General features: G+C 46.5%; 2 protein-coding genes across 8 annotated transcripts in view; one reads left to right on the forward strand and one right to left on the reverse strand.

Moving 5' to 3' along the window:
• epb41l2 (erythrocyte membrane protein band 4.1 like 2) overlaps nt 1–12,197 on the forward strand; it is a 67,131-nt gene extending 54,934 nt beyond the window's left edge. For 3 of the 7 annotated variants that reach the window (XM_062551273.1, XM_062551274.1, XM_062551277.1), the window contains 7 exons: nt 13–66; nt 530–1,219; nt 2,977–3,105; nt 3,586–3,684; nt 4,865–4,945; nt 6,592–6,705; nt 10,715–12,197. In XM_062551273.1, coding sequence (XP_062407257.1) covers nt 13–66; nt 530–1,219; nt 2,977–3,105; nt 3,586–3,684; nt 4,865–4,945; nt 6,592–6,696 — 1,158 coding nt within the window. In that variant the 3' untranslated portion in view covers nt 6,697–6,705; nt 10,715–12,197. The remainder of the gene's footprint in view (nt 1–12; nt 67–529; nt 1,220–2,976; nt 3,106–3,585; nt 3,685–4,864; nt 4,946–6,591; nt 6,706–10,714) is intronic. The other 4 variants (XM_062551275.1, XM_062551276.1, XM_062551278.1 and 1 more) reach the window with 2 other exon arrangements.
• A 618-nt stretch (nt 12,198–12,815) lies between these two features.
• On the reverse strand, nt 12,816–14,795 carry LOC134097937 (small leucine-rich protein 1-like). Its single transcript, XM_062550889.1, has 2 exons — nt 14,496–14,795; nt 12,816–13,287 (listed from the first exon to the last, which is right to left on the reverse strand). Exons 1-2 carry the CDS (start codon nt 14,617–14,619, stop codon nt 13,178–13,180), a joined length of 234 nt encoding a protein of 77 aa, XP_062406873.1. The 5' UTR covers nt 14,620–14,795; the 3' UTR covers nt 12,816–13,177.
• Nucleotides 14,796–15,533: the final 738 nt, after the last annotated feature.

Below are 15,533 nucleotides of genomic sequence, written 5' to 3' on the forward strand. Positions count from 1 at the left end.
TCTGTCCCACAGAAATCTCCGCCCCGAATGGAGACCTTCCTCCCGGAGAGCAAAGACGTCGCCAAGGTGGTCTCCAGTCGCCCGTTCTAACCCTCCCTCCACCCTCGAACACCACCACCACCACCACCTAACAACACAATTAAACACCCATTTTTTCCATTTCAGTCATGATCTCCCATCCAGACATCATCCATTACTCCATTTCTCCATCTTTCATTCGTTCACCTCCTCTCTCTCATTCTCTACTCTGAATGCAACCTAGAGAAGGTTGACCCATGGTCACATCACATTGCTTCCATGATCATGTTGTGGTCATCCATTTGTTGTGTCTTGTCCTCCATGTGTTTTTTGCTCGTAATTCTTTGCGTTGACGTGTTTGTAAAAAATGTTTTTGTTGTTCTTGGTGGTTTTTTTGCTTCTTGTTTTTCTTCGGTTGTGTGGTTGTGTCATCTTTTATGTTCTTTTTTTTTTGTCTCTTTGTGTTTTTCGTCCCCCCACCCCCTGCCCTCCCTTCCGCCGACGTCCGTAGAGCGCAGACGACAAACAGAAATCTGAGGCTGTCGCCGCGGCGACCACCGCTGCCACGCAGCCCGTGGTTGAGATCGAGGAGACCGTAATCGTGGAGGAGGTCAGGAAAACTCCCAAACCGGCGACGTCCGCCGTCCCGGAGGTGCAAGCCGCGCCGGCCCCGGCGACACAAGCGGTGGGAGTCACCGTCAAGGAGGAGAAGCCCGCCAAGGAGGCCAGTGCCTCCTCGGACAGCGAGAGCGAAGAGGAGGCCGAGTACCACCCGCAGGTCACCAGCGTCTCCGTGGAGCAGATCAAGGAGGAGCCCGAGGAGGAGGAGCAGGAAGAAGCCGAGCTCAACAAGCAGCAACAGCACCACCAACCAGAGCCCTCGTCTGAGCCGCAGCCAGAGCCAATCGCCGAGGCCGAAGCCGAACCTGAGCCCGCCCCAGCCCCCGCTCAGCCAGTGGTGGTTGAAGACGGCACCAATGACGCCAAAGAAGACGCCCAGCCCCCCGCGGAAGTGGCGGAGGACGACGGGATAGTGGAAGAGGAGATGATGATCACCCCGGACGAGGCCCCTAACGGCTACTCGGCGGCAGAGGCGCAGGGCCTGGGCTCGCTGGAGGAGGAAGAGCAGGAGCCGCGTGTGAACGGAGACGCCTTGCACGTGGACACCGACCACCTCCCGCAGGTTATTTGTTGCTCTGAGGTAATATTCGGGGGGGCCTACCTTCCTCCCCCCCCTCCTCCTCCTCCTCCTCCTCCTCTCTGCTCGCTCGCCCTCCCTCTGCTCCTGGAAGCTTCGAGCTTGCGCTGGGACGCCGCCCAACAAAACAAACCAAAAAAAAAAAGATAAACAGCCACAAAACGCTCCTCTTCCTCTCCGGCATTCCTCCTCTTCCTCATCCTTTCCTTCTCATCCTAAGCGTCCACACACACACACACACGCACACACACATCTTCATCTTCACACACATTTCCACCAGTTGCAACCTTCCAACCCACTCTGTGGCCCATTTCCTTTTTCACCACAGTGGGGAGCTCTGATTGGGTGTCTTTTTTGGTGGGAGGTGCTTAAAAGCTTTTTTTCTCCCTCTAAAGGAGCATGAAAACAGGCAATGATATGGCTACTGCTACTGCCCTGTTGTTTTTCTATCTTCTCACCGGCAATTTTATAGTCACACAAAGTTAACAGTAAAAGTGTTAAAAATACAATGCGGGAAGACTTCCACTATGTCTGCTGCTTTTTGCTGCTGTTGCCGTGGTTTCTGGCTGCATCTCTTCCCAACTCAACACAGCGCCGCAGAGCTGTCCAATCACGACGAGGGGGGAGGAAGGAGTCACTGGCTCCTCGTCCTATTTGCCCTTCAGCCAACCTTCTGTCTAGCCTCTTCAACACCACCCCACCTCCACCTGTCAAAACACCTGCCACCTCATGCCATCGCTCCATCACATCTCCACTGGTGCTTTTTGGCCTTCATTTCTGTTTATGTTTTTTGCTTTGCACTGGTGTATCTTTTCCACATACATACTTATACATACATACTGTACATACATACATACGTATATACATATATACATTCACACGCATGCCCCCTGGCTGGTGGGCCTCGGAGAACGATGTGTGTGGTATGCCCGCCACCCCCTCCCTTCACCTTGGTGTCCTCCTGTGGTTTTTGCGGTGACACCTGCTTCATTGGCGTTAGATGTTGCATGGAGACAGAACAGCTGCATGTTTGTGTGGTGTTTGCGTTGTGTGTTTGTCTGTTTCCAGCTTGTGGCACAGTGGTGATATGTGTTTGTGTGTATCTGTCTGTCTGTCTGTCTGTCTGTCTGTGTGTTGTGTGTTAGCCATTGTTGTGCTGGGGAAAGTTCATTCATTAGCAACCTTTTTTGAGGACTGGGCCAACCAGCTCATTTGGCTGTTTTTGCAGCCTTATCTCTCTGGTTCCGACATGGTCAAGTCCCCAATGACTTTCTCACCTGTTGCTAACGCATGACTGTGCTGTGCTGTGCTGTGTGGTGCTTGGTGAGGGCTGTAAAGATGATGCGGGTGGGGAAAAAGAAACAAGCCAAGCTGCTCAGAGCCCCTGAGCGCTTGTTGGTTAATGCTTTGTTTGTTTCTCAATCTTTCATTTCTTTACAGTTCGGTAGCGTTTTGCATGTGTGTGTTTGCATGTACAGTGCTGTAACAACCAAAGACATCTAGTCTGTAGATGTGTGTGTTTTTGCTTTGCTCAGTTTTGCTGGTGTTTTTGTTTTCCTATCGAGCTGCGCATGAGACAAACGTTGCCCTTTTTGCTGTGTAGATGGTGCTGTGTGTGTGTGTGTGTGTGTGTGACTCCATGCTTGTGGCCTCGACTAGTTTGCCAAGCCTTTCCATCCCGCAGCATGCATGCGTGTGTGTTACTAGCCGTGTGCGTCTCCGCGAGTGTCTCGGTTGTAACTCTCCGTCTCTCTGTCCAGCCCCCGGTGGTGAAGACGGAAATGGTGACCATCTCGGACACGTTTGCGGCCCAGAAGACGGAGATCGCCACCAAGGAGGTGCCTATCGTCCACACGGAGACCAAGACCATCACATACGAGGCAGCGCAGGTACAGAGACACGCGTCCATCACCTGTGTCACGCTTCACTGCACCTGAATCAGAGATACACTCTCCCCAATGCATTTGAGGTCAAGCATCAGAAGGGCAGCCATTTCCTTGTGGAAACAGTCAAATTACTTCTAGACCCCCTGTATCAATGTAATATTTATGGTGTGACTAAGAATGTAAGATATTTGAGTCTGGTTTGTCTTGTTTCCCCCTGACTGCTAGATTGCTAGATGCTTTTAGTCGGCCCTCCTCTGACCAGAGATAGTGAGTAGGAGGGCTCAGTAACATGCAGTGCAAGGCAGCTCTCTGAGCGGGAGTTTAACCTGCTAATCAGCCCCTCAGAGCTCACAGCAACACACAGACAAGGCTGCCTCTTATTCCCGTAGCCCAGGCCCACAACCACCAAAGATACTGTGGACTAATTAGTTGACTTTTGTCTGTGTGTGTGTGTTTGTGTGTGTGTGTGTGTGTGAACACCAGTTGGACGGTAGTGGCGATGGCGAGCCCGGTGTTCTGATGACGGCCCAGACCATCACCTCGGAGTCTTTGTGCACAACCACCACCACTCACATCACCAAGGTAACCACATACACACACAGAGCCTACGCATATTCTCCATCAGACGTTCACCTTCAAACAGCTTTTCCTTAAAGAAAGCCGTGGTTATGCCTCATTGAGGTGATCCAGACTTGGGGGGGTGGTGGTAGCATGGTGGTTAAAGAGCTGGGCTAGCATGCAGTAGCCAGAATAAGTGGTGGGTTCCTGGCTGCCACCGCTGTGCACTTGAGCAAGGCACTTTACTCCAGGGAGACTGGAATAATTGACATATGCAAGTCGCTTTGGATAAGAGGGTCAGCCTCATAGTCCATAGCTGGTCTGTTTGGCTGGTCTAAGAACATTGGGGTGCAGGGGAGAAGGACTGGACTGGTCTCAGAACAGTGGGGTGCAGGGGAGAAGGGCTGAATGCAAACCAGGTGCTTGGCAGGGAGTCCACGTCCTGTGCTGCGCTCCGTACCTCCAGGCAGTGTGAACTAGGACATCTGCTGTTTACCTACCGACTCACTCCTCCAGCATAATACACTTTTGTGTGCGTGTGTGTGTGTGTGTGTGTGTGTGTGTGTGTGTGTGTGTGTGTGTGTGTGTGTGTGTGTACGGTCTACATGTATATGTTTGTTAGTGAGTGCAAATGAGATATCGTATAGTGTGTGTGTGTGTGTGTGTGCTTATGTATGTGTGCTTGTTATATGTGTTAGAGTATGTGTGTGTGGATATGATAATTTGCATGCTTCAGCATGTGTGTGTGTGAGAGAGAGAGAGAGAGAAAGAGAGAGAGAGAGAGAGAGAGAAAGAGAAAGAGAGTGTGTGTGATGCCAGCCTTGTCTCTTGAGCTGGTGGGCAGAAGTGGATAGTCATCTTGCTGGCACTCGTTGCCACAACATGCTGTCGCTTCTAATAAATATCACGTCTGGCCTCCGAGCCTCAGAAGACACCTGTGTAAACGCTCGCATGAGCTGGAGTCTACACAGAGCCCTCAGCAAGCAGGCAGGCAGCCACAGATGATCTGGCAACGCCATCCCCTCACTAATTAAGATAGATCGCACAGTGCAGTTGGTAGCAAACCTGTCCAGACAAGCTCGTCCCCTTGTGATCATGTGCTTAAGAGACATTCCAGTCGGGTTGAGTGTGATGTTTGAGTTTGATTCTGTGTGTCTGTGTGTCTGTTGAGTTTATTCATCACGGGTCTTGTTTTCATTGGCAGACACTAAAAGGAGGGCTGTCGGAGACCCGGATTGAGAAACGTATCGTTATCACGGGCGACTCGGACATCGACCACGACCAGGTGAGCCGTCCTTCCCCCCCGAACTCGTCACTATTCCTCAGGGGAAGGACACTGCCGTGAAACGCCAGCTCTTCTACATCCATCATGTTAGGTGGTACTATGCCAGTTGTATTCAGGTTTCATCAGGTCCCATTACACAGGTGTATGCAATCAAGTAGCTAGATTATGAATGCAGTCTGCATGGCGCTTGATTAATAGACCTGTGGAAAGGGACCTGGTGAAACTCATGAATAGAGAGAAAACTCACATGTAGTGGCTCCCTCTTCTGGTTTGTCAGGGGAATTTCAGCTTACCCTACACCTGACAAGATGTATGTGTTGTTTATACCACAAAGGAGCTATCTTCCGATATCATTAGTGAAGACTGGGGCTATTCTCATATAGCTGCCTTCATCTGTTTCTCACAGTATTGCTCCCCAAGTTGTCTCTTACCGGAGACCTCTGGTTCAGCCCAGTAGACAAACACCTTCAGTCCGCCGCCAGTCCCTCATTAAAGGGATGCTCAGGTCTAATGTAGCCTGCCACATCTCCGACCTACATATCACCGTAACAAGTCCAGACAAGTGCCACAGAGAGGTGGAAGCCTTTTGTCTACCGTTTGATTACTCCCCGAGCGGAGCTTCGTCTCTGGGCCCCCGTGGTCGGGTTGTCAGGGCCTTCAGTCAGGTTTCCGCTCTTCGCCCTGGAGAGAGAGAGAGAGAGAGAGAGAGGGAGAGAGAGAGAGCGCACCTCATTAATCTGCCTCGCCGGTTAAATATATCCTGCCTCTGGAGCCCAGCCTGCTGTTGGTCCGCACGGCACAACAGGTAAGCCACCTGTCCGCGGGTCGTGTCGTCATGGCCTTGAGACGGGAGGCATTGATCAGCCCACCTGCCACAGAGTGTGTCTCGGGAACCCAAGGGCAGCCGGCTCTCTCTTAAGCGCGCGTCACAAAGTCCTGTGTCTTCTCTACGTGCCTCCAAGTGTCAGAAAGTGAGGGGGTGCATTGATTTCTAGTTCCTTCTGTTGTACCTGTGCAACTGGAAGGAGGGGGGGGGGGCAGGATGGGGGATTCAGGTATCTGTTTGACGATTGCCATGGTCACCATGCCTGCAGTCGTGGCGAACACGGTTGCCATAGTAACTCGTGCACGGACCACTTTGTCGTGCTGCTGGATTGCAAGTGTACCTGACCAGCATCGACAGCCAACATTCTCCTAGCATGTTTAACATGGTGGTAGTTTTAGTGTCTTTCCATCTATCTTTGTGTTTATATGTTGTTTATCTGACAAATGTTACAGTAGGTCATAAATAGAACATGTAGCTTTTCTAACTTCCCTGCCTTGATTGAGGTTCATTGGTCTAGCCACATGAACTGTTTCAATCAAGTCCATACTAATATTTGAAAACAAGTGAGAAAGCACATTTAAACCCAAGTTTGATGTCCTTTTGAGTTTTCTGCACTGTATGTCATATTTTTTTGTTCTCCTTTTGATTTCTCAGTTCTTTTGCTGTTGTTGTTTGTGTTTTTTTTCTTTTCCGTTAACGTGGTGGCTTCCCCTCCCTCTTTTGTTTTTGTTTTTGTTTGTGTTTTGTTTTTGGCGGCATGTCGGGCCCTGCCCCTCCTCCCCCCGCCTGCCTCTCCTGCCTGGCGCCCTCTGCTGGGCAGGCCCTGGCGCAGGCTATAAAGGAAGCCAAAGAGCAGCACCCCGACATGTCAGTGACGCGGGTGGTGGTCCACAAAGAGACAGAGCTAGCCGAGGACGAGGACTGAGAGCATCAGGTGAGGCCCCCCCACCCCCACCCTCTCTCTCCAAACCCCCAACCCAGCCCCCTCTCCCCCCCTCTTCACCGCCGAGACCATGACCGCCTCCGCAAGCCCTAACTCCCCACAACGGCAATCGCCGTAAGCTGTCTGCTTTCCGGAACAATCCATCTCCCACGAGCCCATGACCAGCTGGCAACCTTTCTGCCTGGAAATCCACCAATCGCCTGCAATACCTGCCCGATTTTGTCACTTTCTCTTTCATTTTCCTTCTGCACTTTTTGTGTCCTTCCCTGTTTTGTGTCTTCACTGGCCCCATGTTGAGTTAACAGTACTAAACCCTGCTGGTTACCTAACTCAAGTTTTGTTTTTCTTTTTCTTGTTTTTTCCATTCACTTCTTCTGTGCCCTGTGCTATGCTGCTAATGTCTAGCAGATGCATCTGTTCGTCTGTTGATGTGGGATTTTTTGTTTGTTTTTTAGCTTTTCCATCATGTTGCTAATCAGGTGCTTATGTGTATCGCTTGAGGCAGGGGTCCTGATGCTGTACCAGTGGCCTTACAAAGCTCGTAACGCACGGACGGCAGGAATGTATTCTCTACTACATTTCTGGCTGATACAGACCCTCTCTGTAGATCCGTAGAAGGGCCTGTACTGTAGTTGAACACGTATTTGGCCCTCTATCTCAAGCCCGCTAGCCTGGTTATCAGGGGGTCGGACAGGCAGGCTGTTGTTTGTATTTTTTAAATTCTGAGGTCATTATCTCTTTCTGGCATCTGTCGCATATACTTTCTCTGACCTTGCATTGCTTTTTGTGAATGGCAAATTCTAGCAGAGATCCGTGGTTGGCCTGTAGTTACCCTCCTTGAAGGATAGAAATACACTTTTATTCATAGATTAATCACTAAATTTAATGCACATCCTCATCCGTTAAACCCATTTAAGCCCTTTTTTTTCCAAGTGCAAAACGTTCTGGCTCTAGTGATGTTTTAATAATGGAATCGCCATGCCGACGCTAATCTGCCATCTTCAGCTTTTCCTCCCCGGAGGACATCTCCACTGAGCCATGAACGAGAACCAGCTCCAGAATCTGCGCCGGGTCCCTTAAACTCCCCCGGCTTCTCCCAGCGAAAGGCCCGGCGCGCTGGCCGCAAAGCAGATGCTGCCGCTATCTGCCAGCGCTCGGTTTTCGACGTTCATTTTTTACAGATAACAAGATGGCTGTTTAGCCTCAGGATGCCCTGTGCACTTGCACTTTACTGTATCTGGGTAAAGACATCTAGTCCAGCACACGGTCTCCCTCAATAGTGGAACACTCATTCTTCCATAACTGTGGCCAACCATAAGACATCTATACTTATATGGTTAGTAACAAAAACCATGTTTACTATAAGTAAACCTTTATTTCAGTTTGCTCAGGGACATGAAGCACAGATACAGATTAGTGTTAATTTCGTCAGACGAGACGAGACTAAATATGTTCGTCAACGACCTGTTTTTCCGAGACTAAGACGAGACGATGACGAGACTGAACCAATGTCCTGAAACGCTGACTAAGACTATAATAAAATGCATTACTGTTGACGAAAAAAGACGAGACTAAAATGTTTTGCATGATTGAAAAACTAAGATAAAATCTCTCTTCGTTTTTGTCTACAAAATGAGAAGACAGAATATCTATGCTACCTGTTAAGCATTCAAAATAGTCCAAATGAATTCATGGGCAGCAGCTTTCCTGTACGCTAGCTACGCGCTGTTGCTGTAACCCTGTGGCTGCGACGACTCTAAGTCAACCCCGAGAGGAGGAAGAGATCCAAAGCCTGGCTCCATTTCACTAAACGTGATGAAAATTCTGCCGTCTGCAACCAGTGTAGTATATATTGTTATAGTGTAAGGGTAGTAGGCTAATACCAGCAATATGTTAAAACATTTGTCCGTGAAGCATGGGATTAAGCTCCAAGAGTGTCATGTGTTCGACAGCCTACGGAGGGGTGCTAACGTTGCCCGGTCTAGGGCTCCAGAGTGCATATGCGCCCAAAATGTTTAAGAGTGTGACTGAAAATAATTTTAGGTCGCACTGGTGCACCTGACGCTGCTCGGGTGAAAGCATACGTTTCCTTCACAAGTTTTAATTGTAGACTATGCGTGCAACTTTGCCAAACTAGTAAGTAACTTGACCCGCTCTCTCCCTCTCCCTCTCTCGGTGCGCGCTCAGTGGACACCCGCCCCTCGACATGCACATTCACAGTCGTGAAAGCAATGACGCATAGAAGACAACTAGCTACATTATAATAACACTGTAGCCTAATTTCGGTTAGCATCATAGCTTAGGCTACTGCACAAATTTGATTCAAACTCTTGCATTCAAGTTGACTGATCATCTCAATGTTTTCCAACTAAGACTCAAAAGGGCCTGTCCTAAGGAGAAAAAGTATTAGCCTACCTTGCAACTTAAACACACGTGGGGAAACGGAACAGTCCAACCAGGAGTAGACTATAATAAGCTAGCCAACTATGCTACTTTGTTTACAATTTGAGGCTTCAAGCCGACAGCTGAATTAAAGAGGCAGAGTTGTAATATGAATAGTCATGAATGTCATGAATATCAGAAATGTCAGTAGTATAGATTAGAATATATAAAGAATTATATTATATTATATATATATACTGTAGGCTATATACACCTTTCTTTATAAAGAATATGTATATTCCTTATTGTGTTTTAAATAAAGACAAGCTTTATCTACGCCTTATTGTTAAAAAATCATTCACATTATGAAAGGAGAGCGATAAACCTTTTGGCGTTAAAGGCGATGCAATGAAAAATGTGGGTGCACCTACATTTTTTGGGAATCGATAAGAGAATTGATAAGGAATTGGATTGATAGGCAGAATCGATAATGCCATTGATATTGATAAAAACTTATCAATACCCATCCCTATGGGACTGCGTTTAGGTGCATAGTGCCATCTAGTGTAGCGGAGTAAAACATTCGTAGGCCTACTTTGGGTCTGCTCTGGACATTATTGGGGGAAAATTGAGACGTGTGAAACACATAGCTGAAACACTATTTGAATGAAATAGTAGCCTATTCAAAAGTATCTTGTTATATTAAAAAGACTACAATGTTTTGACTAAAACTTGACTAAAATTATGAGACTCTTAGTCGACTAAAACTAGACTGACAAAAATGATATTTGAATGACTAAATATGACTAAGACTAAAAAGAACATTTCGTCACAAGACTAAGACTATGACTAAATTAAAAATAGGTGACAAAATTAACACTAATACAGATACAGATAGATACATACAGATCAACACACACACACACACACACACACACACACACACACACACACACACACATCCTTCTCTTGTTTTCCTCTCCTCTGCTCTTCCTCCCGAGCTGCTCAGTTGACATTTCAGATGGGGCAAATGAGGGTGTCTGCGGCTCAAGGAGATATGAGGGGGCATACTGTAGGTCTTATTAGGCACGGAACTGCATGGGCTTTTCTGAGGGAAAGGAACGCTAGAACTTGTTAGATAACTGGACCGTACTGTTATCTGTCTTACGCTTTTCCACTATTCTCTCTGTCTTTCTTTCTCTCTATCTTTCTCTCCTTCTCTTTTTCTCTCTTTCTCTTTTTTTCTCTCTTTATCTCTCTCATCCATATGTTACCTGCCAGTAGACTCAGACAGGATGTGAGTCAATTTAGAATGGCGTGTGTGTGACTAGACATCGCTCCGCTTCACGCATACAAACCTCTCCAAAGAAACGTCTGGTGTCTTGAAGCATCCCGCATTGCTTATACCAGTGCCGTCAGGCTCTGCTTTTTCCTCCTCTGACCTATCCAAGCTTTCTCTTTTCCATCCAAATGTAGCCGTCGTCTGATTGATTTGCTTGATAAACAAGATGGGTGTGCGGATCATAAGAGGCATCCAGCTAAGAGTCGTGCTCGGTGTTCATCACTCTTTTACTCAATTAATTTCTCACTCCCATTTTGGTTTCCCTTCCTTTGGCAGAGTTGAAGGATTCCAACCACCCCCCATCCCACCCCACCCCCCAGCAGCAAGATGGTTCTGGAGTAGGATGGAGAGAGAGTCCCTGGACACTGGGGGGACCGAGACGATGCTGCCCTGTCTGTGCATAGCACACCTTCATCTGTCGATTTCTATTTTTAATCATTCTGAAAACGAGAACCACTTAGCTAACATTTGTAGCGTGTTTTTATTTTCTAGTGCAAACCCCCCCAACAACCCCCCCCCCCCCCATCCCATCCCAACCCGCCCGCCCCCCCCACACACACACACACACCCGACCCAACCCCCCCCTCCCTCCTCCTCCTCCTTTTTCTTTTCAAAAGAGCCTACCATTGTATAAGCCAGATAGGATTTCAGTAACTGGTTATTTTTTATTGTCGTAGTATTCACCACATTCCTAGTGTGTACAGTGTGGGGGATTATGTATTGAAGGGGAAGAAACAAACAAAACAAGAAAATCTTTTTTTAAAAATCACAAAAAAAAGACAGCATTTTTACAATCCATCGCTGGATTCACAATGTCGGACATTTTTGTTTTTGGAGTGATTGGGCTGACAAGCTAGCTTTGGACTTGGTTTGGTACAGTATGTTTTTGTTTTTTTTTTTGGGCCAAGCAATTTTTGTATCATTTTTTGGGGGTGAATGGGAGGGAGGGTGGAGTGGGTTAAGAAGTGGCCGAGGGACATAAGAAACATAACTTCCTGAACATTTCATTCATTGGTGTGTTTCCAAGGGACCAGCTAAAAGGACGGAGCACTGTGTCATTTTGTACGTTTGCACTACAGTGCCAACAACATTCTCTTTCTATGCAGTTGAGGAAAAAATACAAACGCTTAAAAAACATTCCACATCAGGGAGGTGCTTCCACAACTACCTCCCTCTGAAAAACAAAACAATAACAACAATTAATTGTTTTAAAAAAATATATGATGGAAAAAAATCATGAAACAAAACTAGGCAGCTTGGAAACTTTTTTGCTTTTTCTGTAACTTTCTGGCTTCTTTAATCAGATATATATTTGTAGAAATCTTTTCTTTTTTTTTTTTCTTTTTTTTTATCTTTTAAACTGTCTTTATCTGTAAAACCAATTTAGATGTCATTGAGGTGGGTTTGTGTGCCCTTTTAAATATTTTTAATATATTTCCTTGGGGAACTTTTTTGACAAAAATGAATCAGCGACACACAAAAATGAATCACCATTTTCAATCTTTTACATGTAGATACCAGAGCTAGCTTCCCCTCTCTGCTTGTGCACTCTCTGCTATCTGAAATCACAGAAGAAGAAAAAAACAAACCTTCGATGGTGGCAACTTGCTCTTTGGACCCTGTGTATATCAGATGATAGTTGGTTTTAGCAGCTTGAAAGAAAACATTTGTGTTTTGTGTTTTTACCCTTCTTCCACAAACCCATGCCCTCAAATTCAGTGTAACACTGTTCAAAATAAAAGTTTGTTTATTCTCTAAATGTCTCAGGCCAGGTGTCTTTTTGAATGTTTGTGTGTTTTCGTGGTAATAACTGCTCAAATGCCCTCAGGTTTGAAGAATTGATGAGCAAGTCATCTCCTTTAATGTGTAATCCCTCCTTGCGTCAACATGATCACATAGATGCATAACTGTTAAAAAAGGTCACTCTATACAGTTTTCCAAACAAACATACCATTGTGATTATCCGCTAACTCCCCCACACCCACACAGACCCACACATGCATACAAATATGGCAGTCATTCAGGTTAGCACACAAGCACACTTTGACACGAGGGGGCATTGTAGCATGGTAGCAGAGTGTTTGTTACAGTATGCTGGAGGAAGTCCAGTAAGAAGCTTACTTTTACCCTCCAGGTCTGGGCAGATTGTGGTCCGCGCTCATGTGAAACAAAGCCTGTATCATCTCCTGCCTCCCAGCAGTTCTTTCGCCCCCACCTCACACCCCACTTTTTTTTATATAAAGGTGCTATATAGAACCAAAAATGGTTCTATTGCACGTTTCACATATGGCAGCCCTAAATGGTTCTTTAAACCATTTTGAAGAGTTTGTCAAAGGAACCCTTAAGGGTTCTTTAAAGCCCTGCATGGTTCTATATATCACCCCAAGAACCCTTTCCTTAAGCGTAGAGTAAAGGTAAGAACCATGCTGGGCTGCTTTAACATCCACTGGCTTTTGGACGTTACTGTACACGAGACCCATTTGCATCCTCCTCTATCCATGTTTAATGGAACCCTTGTGTTCCCAGTCCCAGGGCCTTGTCACATAACAGTCTTCACTTGAGATTCTAGACCAGGCCAACAATTGACCCATTTTGGTGCTTTGAACGTGATCTCCCAGGAAGTCGCCTGAGCACCGGAGCCATTGTGGTGAATGTTCACCATCACTGCACCCAAAGATCCGATCCGTCCTCACAGTCCAGAGCGCTTTCGGACGCTGTCCTCCTGCCTCCGGCGGTCGGTCAGGTGTGCATGCGCTGGCCGGCCCCGCGTCGCGGCCGCATCCGTGTGCCGTAGCAGAAGCGGTACGCCGTGTCCCTGGGATTCGGTGCCGCCGACAGCTCTGCCTCCGCTGCAATTCAAACGTTTACAAGATAGAGAGCAGAGTGAGATGTCTGCATGTGGGGGGGTTAAAGAGGGCCCTTTAATCCTCAAGATTTCAGCACATTCAGAGAATAAGCGTCCCCCGTTTGGAGCTGTGTTGATAACGGACAGGAGCGGAGATATCCAACATAAGCTCACAGCGGGCTAGCGCTCTCATCATGGGTGGCAGTTCATTTGGGGTTCACACTTCATGCAGCTATATTTTCATCCTGATGGCAATCGTAGGATTACAGCTTTTTAGAGACCGAGGTGTTAATTAAGACATGCTGAGGACCGACTGATTACATTTTAACTATTTTGTAGCAAGCACAGTCATTCTCACAGACTCACTTTACATTTTTAATGCATCAAATTCCCCAACTTTTAGAACTAAATGATATCCTACATATCAGGAGTGCTTAATTATTCAAGAGTATTTCATTATTCATCAGTAGCAGTGATTTAAGTGTATTCATCCATAGGTCCATAATGTTACTTTTCATGACACAACTGGAAGCTGTTTTTTCCATTTTTAGATATTCTATATAGGGATTGCTGTGATTAAGGACGACTTCTCACTCTGTTTTTTAATGTACAGTAGCATGGATGTTCATATTCAGACATTCTGACAGGCAAAGGTGTGTGTGTGTGTGTGTGGGAGGGGGCCCGGCGGTGGAGTTGTAACAGCCCTGTGGACCCCTGCTTCGAGCGCCAGTGGTCACCAGACATTACGTTTCTCCCAGTTAAAGTAAGATCATGACCACACAATTCTAGTGCCTAAAGGGACAGATACAGTAGTATCCCACTGGTAGTACATTTTGTACAGGAAATATGTCTGTAGTCAGGACATCTTTAATGTCCTCTCTGGTTTGGTCAGTATTCTTGATATAGACATCATTTGAAAGCTTGTTTGGTGGTCTCTCATGAAAACACAATATCTTAATTTTGAATGGTTTTGCCATGTAGGGGTCAAGTAATCGGAATTTCCATATTTGTTATACATTTTTCTTTAACTTTAACCACATCTTATACACATCTTCACCCTGTCTTCACTCTGACTTTAGTCATTCTACACACTAAAACATTCCTAGAAGTCTCTGACAGACAGACAGAAGACAGACGTCCTACCAAGCTTCTGTCTGCAGTAGTAACACTTGAGGTCCATTGTATATGACTGACTGGCATCTGACCACTTACTTTCCTGTAGTTTCCACTCCAGATGAGCTATGAGCAGCAGCAGGAGCAGGGCGCCCGGCAGAAAGATCCCTCCCCACAAGAACCACCCGGGGAGCTCCGTCAGGAACGCGGCCAACGAGGACATGGTTCTCTCTCCCGCTCTCTCCAGCCCTTACGCTGTCTCCTTGAGAAGAGTGGTGGCTTATTCCAGGGTGGTCTTTAGAGGCCAATGACAGACGCCCCCCCGCCTCCCCTTCCCCATAAAAAAAAAAGCCGCCTTGCTATTTGAACAATCCACTTGAACCTGTTTGGACTTTGGGCTGTTTAAACAATCCCGTGATTACTAAGAGGATTTACTGCTTCTTGAGTTAATAGTTCACCAAGGCCCGTGCTGCCGGGGACGTAACTGACTTTTTTTTTTCCCCGCCGGCTGTTTGCTTGTCATAAACACATGCCAGAGTTGATGTGGTCGGATTTGTCTGTTGTGGGGTCATCCCTCTGGCTGAATGAACCAATCACATCCCAAACAGATAAGGAAGCCGTCTGAACGACAGAGAAACTCTTTCACAGGGCATTACTATTTCCACACATTCTGTCATGTGACTAAATGGCCTGTGATTTCATCAATAGGCCTATACCTGTTTGTAATCCTCAGGCTGGATCACAGGGCAATTACCTGCTGTTGGGTAGATGCGATCAAACTGACAATGTCAGCACCATCAAAGGGTTTTTCATCATGAACCAGATAAAGCCTGTGTGCAGTTTTGCTCAAAGGTAATATTTTGAGGTCTAAACTTTTTGTCCTCAGACTTTTGATGACACCATTCTAAAGTGGTTGGATTAAAATAAATAAATGAATACTGTAAATAAAGGATTGGACTTTGTATTTCTCTTGTCAAAATAGCAAAAGATTTTGACCATTGTAGCCTATCAACAATGAGTCTATTGTTGCTGCTTGGACTGGAAACAAGTCCTATTTTGATTCAAATCCAAATACCGTTGCAGACATGAACAGCTGTTCATTTCTATAACTCACAAATTCTTTCGGCACATTGTGGT

The sequence above is a fragment of the Sardina pilchardus genome, chromosome 12 (genome assembly GCF_963854185.1).
Source record: "Sardina pilchardus chromosome 12, fSarPil1.1, whole genome shotgun sequence".
Lineage (NCBI taxonomy): Eukaryota > Metazoa > Chordata > Actinopteri > Clupeiformes > Clupeidae > Sardina > Sardina pilchardus.